At 35.4% G+C, this 12996-nt stretch overlaps 1 protein-coding gene across 2 annotated transcripts in view; it reads right to left on the bottom strand.

Moving 5' to 3' along the window:
* SLC9A2 (solute carrier family 9 member A2) overlaps window positions 1-12996 on the bottom strand; it is a 101629-nt gene that overhangs the window by 10554 nt on the left and 78079 nt on the right. For both annotated transcript variants that reach the window (XM_059406353.1, XM_059406352.1), the window contains exons 8-9: window positions 9885-10046; window positions 693-789 (exon numbers count right to left, since the gene is read on the bottom strand). In XM_059406353.1, coding sequence (XP_059262336.1) covers window positions 693-789; window positions 9885-10046 — 259 coding nt within the window. The remainder of the gene's footprint in view (window positions 1-692; window positions 790-9884; window positions 10047-12996) is intronic.

Below are 12996 nucleotides of genomic sequence, written 5' to 3'. Positions count from 1 at the left end.
CTCAAATAAATAAATAAAATCTTTATAAAAAAGAAAACAATGGAACAGCAATGAAAGAAGTCACTTGGGAGATACATTAAAGGAAGAAACTATAGCACTTAATGAAAAGCAAGAAAGATTAAATACATTTTAACAAGTTTTCTTTAAGCTGTAAGCTTTCTGTAAGTTATAAAGCTATTTCATTAAAAAAAAATTAAAAGAGAGCCACAATTAGTTAACTCAGATGCTTTTATCTTCAAATCCATAGAAGCAGAACTCCTGGCAGATTCTTCTCCTTTTCCCCATAGTGTCTGAGAGGGAGTGGTCCCTTAACAGGCTAGGACTCTCAGAGAAGAGAAAATGCCTGGTGTGGGACATGCAAAACGGTTGGCGTCATTGTTGGGCAATCTCCGCTACAACTGAGTAGCAGACAATAATAGGAAGCATATTTTTAGCCAAAGGCAAGGAGATATTTTTCTAAATAAATTATTCCTGGGTGCCTGGCTGGGTCAATGAGTTAAGCCTTTGCCTTTGGCTCAGGTAATGATCTCAGGGTCCTGGGATCGAGTCCCACATCGGGCTCTCTGCTCAGTAGGGAGCCTGCCTCCCCTCTCTCTCTGCCTGCCTCTCTGCCTAATTGTGATCTCTCTCTCTGTTAAATAAATAAATAAAATCTTTAAATCACACACATATATATAATAGATTATTCTTACTCGCTGACGGATTTGATAGAGATTTCTGGATAATATTTCTCGAATTTCATCCATTTCACCAGGTGTGAGCTTCCTTATTTTTTCTTCACGACAATCACTGTGAAAAGTTAGAAAAAGAATATCATTTACCATGCAACAAACATTGGAATCCTAAATTTTCCTTTTTGGAGATATGGTATCGGTATCGTTTAAGAAGAATATAATTTAAGATTAGGAATCTTAGCTAAAGAATATACTTAAGGAGTATTGAATATTTTAAAATAATTCCAAACTCTAAAACTTTTCAGTGTCAAAATTATTCAAATTGAGTTTAATCATGCCCAAGTTTTCAGTCTGTTCACGCAATTATTTTTTTCCGCACAAGTATTTTTTAAGGAAGAAAAACTGTAGTAGCTTATAATGCAATCATTTTATTATTTTTAATACTCCTTAAGATGGTAATACACAATTGGGTTTTGTTCCAACAGAAACTTAATTACCTACATTTTGCTATTAAGGCCTACTCTTTTAAACACTTCATTAAAAATATCTGTGAAGACACCATTTATAAAAAGGTAGGTATATACATTCAATCATCATTATTCAAGGATTTCATATTTGCAAAGTCAAAGTCACCTACTTGCTAAAATTTATTTATAAACACAGTGCCAGTACTCATAACAAAGTGGGGGAAAATTTGAGTTCCACAACACACAGCTTCCTAGATGAACAGGCTGAACATGGTGATGTTCTGCCTTCTTGTTTCAGCTCCTGTACTGTAAACAAATGTTCTTTCCATGGTCTATTTCATGACACATTTTTCACACTGTTGTGCTTTGTTTGGTGACTTCACTGCTTAAAATGGCCCTGAAGTGTAGGTCTGAAGTGCCGTCGAACATTCCCGAGCACAAGAAAGCTGTAATGTGCCTTCCAGAGAAAAGTCATGTCAGATGAGTTTTGTTCAAGCATGAGCTGTGGTGCTTTTGGCCATAAGTGGAGTGTTAATGAAACTATATATATATATATAATATATACATATATATATAGTGTGTGTATATATATATACACACACACACATATGTATATGTATATATGTATACATATATAGTATATATATACACTATATATATATGTGTGTGTATATATATATGTATCAGGGTATGTCTTTAATGAAAATATACATAAAACAAGTTATGTATCAGCTGGTTGAGAAAATGTCTTCAGGGCCAGAGGCTCATAAGGAGCTAAACCTGCATTTCTCCTAGGAGCAAGTGTTTGGTATTCGCAAATCCTCATTCATGGCAATTTTACAGAACATAACTACTGCCAACAGTGAGAAACAACTGTATTTATACAGTTCTATTCTAACTGCTTCAAAAAGGCTTTGAGGGGGCCTACAAAAATATATAGTACAATAAAATACATAGATAGGAAAAATTAAAGCTGAGAAGGTTAATATACATTAATGCAGGTCTTAAGGAAGATGGGCTAGGGACATACCAATTGAAGAGCACAGTTCTCTTACTTTTTGTTTTAAAGCAAACTTGTTACTGAAAAACAAGTATAATATTAATTACCTATAATATTAATTACCAAGTATAATATTAATTACCAAAGAGTAATGGAGAAACACAAAGGAATGAACACAGAAATCTAAGGCTTCAGCAGAACAGACTTGCCTAACTATAAATGATTCTTTTTTGCCTCAACCTCAATTGCACGGATGAGTTTTTAGGACGCATCTTCTTAGATGGAGGCATTGTTGTTTGGACAGCTGTCCAGGTTTCTAATAGGGTTTTTTGATCAGCTAAGTTAATTCACAGAATTTTAGAAGGACTAGAAGGTCAAGAGATAACCAAGTTTTCGAGATCTAATATTCTGGTTTTACCCAACAAATGTTTGTATAACTCTAGCAATAAGTGCACAACAACCTCCCTTGTTTATACTTAAAATATATTTTACTGGAATATAATTCGAAAGAGAAAAGTACATGAATCTTACATGTAGGCTCAATGAACTATCACAAAGTGAATGTACTTGTATAAACGCAACCAAAGTGAAAGCACAGCACATGAACTAAAACCCCAGAAACCACATCATATTCTGCCCCCCCAACCATCTCTACTTCCCTGCTCTTTGATAAAACAACCACCATCCTAACGAGCTGACAGAATAGTTGTACCTGAATTTGAACTCTATATAAATGGAGTCTTACCTAGATAAATGGAGAGTACCTACTACTACAATAGGTTGTCTCATTTCTTTATTGATTTATCTATGTAGGTATATATTTATTTTTTAGAGTAGGTGATCATTTAAATTCAGCTTCTTTTGTTTAGCATCGTGTTAGAGATTCCTCTGTGTTATCCCATGTAGCTGTGCTTTGTTCATTTTATTCATTTATGATATCCCCTTACATGACCCTATAACAATCTATCCATTTTTCCATTGAGGGGTATTTGCCCTATTTCTGAATTTTGGCTACGAGAAATAATGCTTTATGAGTATTCTCATATACATATTTTGGAACACATATGATTATTGGCCATTTGGATATCCTATTTTGTAAACTGCCTGAACAAGTCTCGTGTCCATTTTCCCATGGGACTATCTTTTTTTTTTTTTTAGACCTTTCTCAGTTTTCTGTGAGGCAAGTATCTTCTTCTATTTTATGGTTTGCCTTCTCATTCCTTTAATGAAATATTTTCCTATCACAACAGTAACAGGATATTCTCTCATATAATTTTATATATGAGATATATAATATAATACATTTTATATAGGAGATATATAATATATATGAAATTTTATATATGAGATATATAATATATATATGAAATATATAATGTATATTTATAAATTATATTTGGGATATATAATATATATTATATATGAGATAAAATACATAATATATATATAATATAATATAACTCTCTCATATAATAAAAGCTTTATTGTTTCCCCACTCCCATGCATACCTATGATACTCCTTGGCTTAATATAATGTGAAGTTGTGTTCAATTCCACTTAATCTCCATATGGATCATTAACTGACCCAGGGCCATTATTTTAAGGCCATCTTTTCCCTACAGATTTGTGCTATAAACTTTGACATTAATAATTATCCATATATGTGTGGGTCTCTTCCAAACTCATACTTTGTTCCACTGGTCTATTTGTCATTTTATCTTTGTTCAGTATCCCATTGTCTCAGTCACAGGAGCTTTATAGAAAGTCTTGCTACCTAATAGTATAAATCCTCCAAATTTGTTCTTCAGCTTTGAAGACAATTTTGTCTTGGTTAATTTGGGCCCTTTACATTTCCACAGAAATTTTAGGACCAGACTGTCTAATGACACATTGCAATTTTCAATGAAATTGCTTTGAATCCATACATCAATTTGAGAAGAATTGAAAATCTTATAATATTGAGTCTTTCTTTTTATTCATATAGTCTTTATCTGTTTTGGACTTTCTGTAGAGAGGCTTCACACATATTTGCTAAATTACGTTTTGATGTTTGATATTGATATATATGTTTCATGATATGATTCTGAATCAAATATTTTTAAATTTTTATTTTTCTTTTAAAATATTTTATTTATTTGACAGAGAGAGATCACAAGTAGGCAGAGAGGCAGGCAGAGAGAGGGGGGGAAACAGGCTCCTCGTTCAGCAGAGAGAGCCCGATGTGGGGCTCGATCCTAGGACCCTGAGATCATGACCTGAGCTGAAGGCAGAGGCTTAACCTACTGAACCACCCAGGTGCTCCTCAAGCATTTTTTTAAATGCCACTTTCTATTTGTTGATACTTAGGAAAACTACCACTGATTTTTTTTTTTTACCATGTATTAAGAAACCTGGATAAATTAATTTATTATGTCTAATTATTTATCCATAGATTCTTTTGGATTTTCTTTGAAAACAATCAAGGTATTTGGGAATAATGACAGCCTTCTTTTCCTATCTTTAATCTTCATTTTTTTTTTTTGCTTAGCAGTGGTACAATATTCATAGAAATCATAATGATATGCCACTATGTTCCAATCTTAAGGTAAACGCTTCAACATTTCAACATTAAAAATACTATTCGCCACAGATAATTCATGAATAACCTTATCAGCTTGAGAAAGGATTTCTTCTATTCTAGTCTATTTATGTGTGTGCACATATAAATATATATATATATATATATATATATATATATATATTTTTTTTTTTTTTTTTTTAATCAGGAATAGAGGGGCACCTGGCTGGCTCAGCTGGTTAAGTGTCCAATTTGATCTTGGCTCAAGGCATGATCTCAGTGTTGTGAGATAGAGCCCTGGGTCAGGCTCTGAGCTCAGTGCAGAGTCGGCTTGTCCCGCTCCCTCTGCTCCTCCCCCTGCTTGCACACGCACTCTCTCTCTCTCATAAATAAAAAAATAAAATACTTTTTTTAAAAACAAGAATAGATATTGAATTTTATTATATAATTTTTCTGCCTTGATTAAAGATAAATAATGACCCTTGATTTCTCTTCTCTTATTCTGTAAAAGTGACAAACAACTGATTGATTTTTTACTTTTAAGCCACCATTATATTCCTGGACTAAGTCAAAATTATTCTGATATATATATTTTTACAGATCTCTAGATTGGGTTTGCTAATATTATGTTTGGAATTTTTACAGAAATATAAAGTCTATAATTTTATTTCTGTATAAGTGTCTTTATCAGGTTTAAGATCAAAATTGTGCTAGTCCCATAAGGCAATTTGGGAAGATTTCCATCTTTCCTTACTTTCTGAAGAAGTCTGTGCAAGATTTGTTTTATCTCCTCCTTAAATGTTTGGTAGAATTTACAAATAAAGCCATATGGCCTTAGGGGTTACTTTGTGGAAACAATTTCAATTATAGATTTATTAACTTAATACTTGAGTACTATTCAGATTTTCTGGCTTTTATGGGTTTAATTTATCGTTCCTTTTCCTAAGTTTCTAGAATGGATTATTGATTTTCAGCCTGACTTTTTTTTTTTGACATTAAGTGTTAAAAAATTTTTTTTTCATTAAATGTTAAAAAAAATCTCCCTTTAAACAATGTTTTACACATGTTTTCATATGTCATACTTTTCAAAATATTTTCTGATTTACATCATAATTTATTTGATTTAGTTTTCATTTAACTTCTAAGTAAAGGTATATTTGACTTTTTATACTGTTTTAGATTTTATTTTGTTTTTGATTCCTTTCTGGTAAGGGAACATATCATGTGTGAAACTTTTAAAGATTTGGTTGTTTATTATGTGGTTGAAATCTTCTATATCTTTACTGAAAGTTTGTCTGCTTGTACTGTCAGTTTCTAGGAGAAGAGCTATACAATTATCCACTATGATTATGAGTTTGTGTATTTCTACTTATGGCTCTGCTGAGTTTGGTTTTATATATTTTGAGGTTATGTTATTATTTGTATGCTAATTTAGACTTTTCTATCTACTTTTAGAATTGAGCCTTTTATTGTTATGAAATGAATCTCTTTATGCCTAGCAATATTTTCCTATAAAGTTTACATTTTATGAAAATAATTACACAAACTTTCTATTGTTTAGTGCTTCAACAAGATACCTTTTTATCAGCCTTTCACCTGTAAACGTTCTGTACCCTGAGATAAAAGCACTAGCTCTTATAAGCAGCATCTAGTGAGTTGTATATTTTCATCCATTCTGATCACCCATCTTTTTAAATGGGATAAATTTATATTTAATGTAATTACCTTTGCGTTTAAAGCTATCATCTTACTATTTGCATTCCATTTGTTCTATTATATACTTGCTTTTTCTTATGGGTTCTATTCTGTTGCCTTTTTAAATTTTATTTTATTTGGATGTTTTATTTCCCTGGTCTGTTAGCTTGTTACATTCTTTTACTGTTTTTTCAGGGGTTATGTGGGATTACAACATTAGAATACAACAACACCAGTCACCTCCCTCCAATTTATAAGCTATTTTTGTTGTTAATTTTAATTCTATTTACACTCAAAACCCCACATATATTATTATTTTATGCAATTACTATTCATTTAGGTTTTATAAATATTTATATTTTCCATTATTTTAATCTCTTCCTTAATCTCAAAGCTTCTAGGTGATTCTTCCTTCTGTCTGAAACATTTTATCATTCAATGTAGTATGATGGCTTTTTATCTATCTAAAAATATTTTTATTCTACCTTTTTTTTTAAAAGAATATTTTAGCAGGATATGGACCCCTAAGTCATCAGTCACTTTCTTTCAGAATTTAGAGGATGCCAATGGTTTCCATGGCTTTTGTTGAAAAATAAGTTGTCAGGTATGTTTCTTTTTTTTCTCTTTTGAAGAAAATAGGTCTCTTTTTTCATCTGATTATGTTTAAAATTTTCTTTTTGTGTATTTGACTTGTAGAAGTTTTACTAGCTTTTGGTTTTGGTTTTCTTCTTACTTAATCTGCTTGGGGCTTGTCATAGTTCATGTCTTTTATCTGTTTGGGAAAAAGTTCAATCATGATCTCTTAAAATACTATTTCTACTAATTTATCTCTCATTTCCTTCCAGAACATTTCATAATATCCCATATATTTCTTACTTTGTTTCCCATATTTTCCATATTGTCTTTTTCACTATATGCTTCATTCTGATTATTCCTTCTGTCCCATCTTCCAATCAATCAATTCTCTCTACAGCTGTGTCAATCTTTTACACTATCAAATGAGATCCCAAATTTAGTTAATTTTTAGCTCATATATTCCATTTAGGTCTTTTATTTATATCATCTCCATGACAATGTCAAAATTGTTGATGCCATTTTCCATCCTTAAACATACTTTTAATTTTAAAGTCCCTAACTCAACTATCTGAAATCCACTTGTGTGTCTGTTACTACTGTTTTTGTTGATCTTTTTCTCAAAGATTCCAATAGCATTTCCTTATCTACTTATATGTTTTTGATTGGTTGCTAGACATTATATATGAAAAATCATGGAGATAGTTTAAGACTCTTTATAATCTTATTTTCCTCCAGAGAAGATTTAAGTTTTTTTCTCTCAGTCAGCTGGGATAAAAGTAATATCGATCTCAGATGATTTAAACAATCATGGATTGAGATAATTCTAGGTCAGACTTCTTTCCTTTGAGGGTTAAGGTATAGAATCCTAAAGTAACAACCTACAGCTGAGCACAAGAGCTCTTCTTTCTTGGTAGGTCCTAAATTCCAATTTTATTCTCAAAGACCAATCAGTCTGTCAAAACTTCTGTTTTAGCCTTTTAGACTCTAGATCATTTCTCTGTGATCCAGGGGGAAAAGGGCACCAAATGCCAGTTCCATCTTCTTGGACTTCCCTTTTCTGTTGACTCTAAGCCAAGAAATTCCTCATCATCCTGGTACTTTGCAGCTTTAAAGCAAATTTATAAAATATATATATATATATATATATATATTTTTAAAGATTTCATTTATTTATTTGACAGACAGAGATCACAAGTAGGCAGAGAGGCAGACAGAGAGAGAAAAGGAAAGCAGGCTCCCCGCTGAGCAGAGAGCCCGATGTGAGGCTCAATCCCAGGACCCTGAGACCACGACCCAAGCCGAAGGCAGGTCTAATCCACTGAGCCACCTAGGTGCCCCTATAAAATATATCTTGTTCTTTTTTTCCTAGTTGTTTTCCTAGGATAGTCTGTCTAGAACACTTAGTCCATTACTGCCAGAAATACAATTCTTTATTACCTCTCTTTTTGCTTCTAATTTCCCTTAAAGAAAACATTTCAGGAGATGTGGAATGGTCAATATGGTATTCATTTATCTAACTGTGCAGCTGACCATTAATTCTGCTACTCACTTCCATAAACTTTACCTTTGCTCTTCTTATTACCAGTTTCTAAATGAAGTATAAATAGGAAGTAAAACTAAGATTTTTTTTTCTCCTGTGATCACAAAGACATTGACTCTCTTTTGTGAAGCTGAATAATTGAATTATTCCTTTCTACAACTGCAAACAGAATAGTGCATAAGAAAGATCGTTAACTTGTAAAGTTAGAGGGAAACAAAGATCAAGTCTAGTCCCATTTTCCACTTGGAAGAAACTCGATCTCAGGAAAACAGATGAACCAGCTTAAGGTCACAGGGTGAATTATGGCAGGGTGGGACTATAAATCAGTCACTCTGCTCACACCACTACTGTTTTTGGGCAGTATAATGCCTGTACCTCCAAGCCCTCCTGACCATGTTTCTTTTTCTTCTGGATCGTGTAAACTCCTATATTTTTAATAGGGGATTTACAGTCTTAGTAAAAAGCCTAGTTTATATGGTTAGGTGTGATTTGGAATTTCATGTCTCATTTCAGCTCTCCCACAGATCGTATTTTAATTAGGTGACATGTATTTTAAAGGTACTTCAAGCTCATCGGTGAAAGAAGAAATCAGCAGAACCTGTAATTTCTGTCATTTTGTGGTAGGGAAGGATTGATGTTTACATGGCAAAATGACCTATGGTTAACTGAGCAGTTACTGTCCTGCTATGGATTTGCTCTAGAATTTTGGATAAGTCACTTTACTACCCTGAATCTTCATTTCCTCATTTTTAAAACTAGGGAGACAGAAAAAACAATGACTCCCAATCCTGACTGCATACTGGAAAAAGCTGAAGAACTTAGAAAGAAAATATACCCATACCTGGGCCTTACCCCCAGAGATTTGGGGTTTACTGCTGTGGGCAGGGCCTGGACATCTGTATTACTTAAATGCTCCTAAGATATTTTTAATGTACAGCCTCAGTTGGGAACCGCTGTACCAGGTGATCACGACTGTTCTTTGCAAGCCTTCAACTATGACTAAATAAATAATCTATGAGGAAACAGCTATATAATTACATGCATACTTACAATCATACACCTTAAGATATTCCATTTCAAAATTCTTGCTGAGGAGGCGCTTTGCCAAAGCAATGAATTACCACAAGAAAATATAACAAAGGCATAATTGCTCTAAACATGACAAGGTATTTTCTGGCCAGCCAATTGTAAAATAACACAACATGATGGGACCTGATGTAACATAACAGAAGGTACATTTCTAGGCTTCACTTTTTAACCAGAATCTCGTCCTTCTGGGAGGTCTAGGGCATAGAGGAAATTTGTTACCGTGACTGCTTTCAAAAAACTATAAAGACGCACTTAGTAGTACTTTTATTTGCAAGACCGTACTTACTTCAAAGATGCAAAAGAAGGAACCGTACTTATCATCCCCGTCTCTGCCATCTCGATGGCGTGTTTTATTTCAAGCTTTTTATATAAAGACACAATGCTTGACTTGGGTTGGTTTTCGCGAATCAAAAGCTTCCGCAGGTATTTGTCATCGAACTTCTTAAACCTGGAAATAAAGAAAATCCAAGCTTCAATTAATTAGTACTACATTGACCAACCCTCCCCCCCAAAAAAAACCCCAACACAAGCCTGTTTTTACCATCATTTCTACCACACTCGGGAAAAAAATGAGTAGCCATGTTTCGTTTGTCTGATTAATATTTATTTTTATATGTGCATACCTGGATATATGTGCATATAAAATATAATTATATATAAATGTTACTTTTGGTACATTTTTGTATAGAGTCATGATATACATACATCTAATATCTACTAGTTATAGATTAAAATATGTATATTTTTAACATTTATAATTTTCCTGCTTTTCCTTTCAGTGACAATACTCAAAAGTATTAATATTTGGGGCGCCTGGGTGGCTCAGTTGTTAAGCGTCTGCCTTTGACTCAGGTCATGATCCTAGAGTCCTGGAGTTGAGCCCCACATTGGGCTCTCTTCCCAGCAGGAAACCTTTTTATCCCTCTCCCACTACCCCCTGCTTGTGTTCCCTCTTTCGCTATCTGTCAAATAAATAAATAAAATCTTAAAAAAAAAAGTGTTAATACTTCCTCCAATTCCTCTTTCTCTGTTTTTCTTTAAAACATTCACTGCTTTTGTCCCCAAAACTCTGCTGAAGCTACTCGTATTGAGGTCATCAGTGACCCCAGAATATAAATCCAATGGCCAATCATTAGCCGTCACCTTTCCTGACTTCTCCCGCTTAACACATGGTCTTCTAGAAAAAAACACACCCTTGGGTCCCCTCCTACCTCTTTCTCAACCATGGTCTTTATCTTCTTTCTGGCCTCTTGATGTAGGACCCAGGGTTCCCTCTTGGTCCTCTTTACCTCCGCTTGCTCTGAGGCCATCTTGCCCAGTCTCCTGATTTTAATGGCATTTCTATGCCACCACTCCCACATTTGTGTCTCCTGCTCCAGTCTCGCCCTAGGCCCTGGAAAGGGCTATTCAACTGCCTAGTCAAGTCCTAAGCCAGTCCCCACTTAGATATCTAGTTGTCAAATTTGATGTTCCCAGATTGAACGCACTTTCTCCTACAGTCTTCACCATTTCAGTTAATGACCACTCTACCAGGCCAAAACCCCTGATGTCAACTTTGATTCTTCTCCTTTTCTCACATTCCATGTTAAGGCAGGAATTGTGCCCCCCTAAAAATTCACAGATTGAAGTGCTCACCCCTAAGACCTCAGAATGTTATTTGGAGACAGGGTCTTTACGTGTCAATTAAGTTAAAATGAGATCATGAGGGCGGGTCTCAATCCAATATGACTGGCATCTCTGTGACTAAAGCAAATTTGGACACAGACAGTAAAGAGGCAGGAAGGAGGCCAGCTGCAAGCCAAAGAGAGAGGCCTGTACAGATGCTTCCCCTTGTGGCCCCCAGAAAGAGCCAAATCTGCTGACACTTTGATCTTGGACTTCTAGTCCCCAGGACTGTGAGAAAATAAATTTCTGTTGTTTAAACCACACAGTCTGCGCTACTTTGTTATAGCAACTCTAGCAAACTCATAATCCATTATCCACTCTGTTGGCAATTTCTGTTGGTTCCACCATCAAAACACAAACCCAACCCAACCAGGCCTCACCACTTCTACACTCCTATCTCTTGGATCTACCCTGGTCCAAGACATCATCATCTCTCAAGCAGATTCTTGCAATAGGCACCAACTGGTCTCCCTGCTTCCACCACTGCATTCCTACAGACTACCCTTGACACAGAAGCCGAGTGATCTGGATAAAATACAAGTCAAACCATGTAAAACTCTGGATCTCCCTTGACTAAATGCACAATGACCTAGGGGGCCCTCCATAATTTGGAGCTGCATCTCCTAGCACTGTTCTCATGTCCAGCCTCACTGGTGTCCTTTCTGTCCCGGAAACTTGCCAGCTCTGCTCCCACCCATGCGCCTTTAGACCCAGTATTCCTTCCACCATGAACACTCCCCCACACACCTGCATGGCTCAGTTGCAGACCCTCCTTTAAGTCCTTCCTCAGGAGTCATCAGAAAAGCTTTTCCCTTCCAACCCATTAGAACCACATGTCATCTCTCACCCCCTAAACTTCCTATTCTACCTGCTACACATATTTTTTGCCATAGCAGTTATCATTTTCAAATAGGCTATATAATTCCTCTTACTTTCTGTCCCCTACCACTAAAATGATACATATGGGCAGAGATTTGTTTTGTTTTGTTTTCCATTTTTGTCCTTTACCACCAATGCCTGGCATGCTGTAAGCACAGACAGTGGAATGGATCATTTGGTCTCAATTCCTCCCTCTATCCACACCCTCTGCCCTATTACTTGGCCATGTCCTTACACCATGGCCTAGGTGACCTGTGCTATCTTGTTTCCTGTCACTGGCCTTAATAATGTTCCCTGCTCTGGTCAGTGGGCTGTAGCAGACATAACAACTGGGTCAACGGCTTAAAATGGGCTTGTACTAAGAATTACCTCTTTGGTTTCCACAATTACCATGAGAAGGATATGATTGGAGTGACTCAGTCCCAGGACAAAGGTGAATGCCACATGATGTAGAGTTCAATCCCTCCAGTCACACCAGAGAAGGCCAGCTGGGATCAGCTGACAAAACCAACCAACCCCCTGAAGCATGAGCCAGCCAGCCCAGTCCACAGCAGCCCAGCACAGCCCAGAGCCTGGACTCCCAGACTCATGACTCATGTGCTTTAATAACATGACTGTTGTTCGAGCAGCTGAGTAAAAGGGTGGTTTGTTATGTAACATTATTATGCCAATAGGTAAGCAAAATTGCATGCAATGAATATTTGTTGAGAAAGAAAGAAATGCATTACAGTGATTACCATAAGCCCAAGGAGGTTTATAGGTACACCTGTGCTACTACGATAGGAACAATGTGAACCCACATTCTTGGTACTGGCCCTTTGTTCTACACTGGAGGGCAATAAATAATTAAGGGG

Source organism: Mustela nigripes, chromosome 7 (genome assembly GCF_022355385.1).
Source record: "Mustela nigripes isolate SB6536 chromosome 7, MUSNIG.SB6536, whole genome shotgun sequence".
Lineage (NCBI taxonomy): Eukaryota > Metazoa > Chordata > Mammalia > Carnivora > Mustelidae > Mustela > Mustela nigripes.
This window is presented reverse-complemented; position numbering and strand designations above follow the sequence as displayed.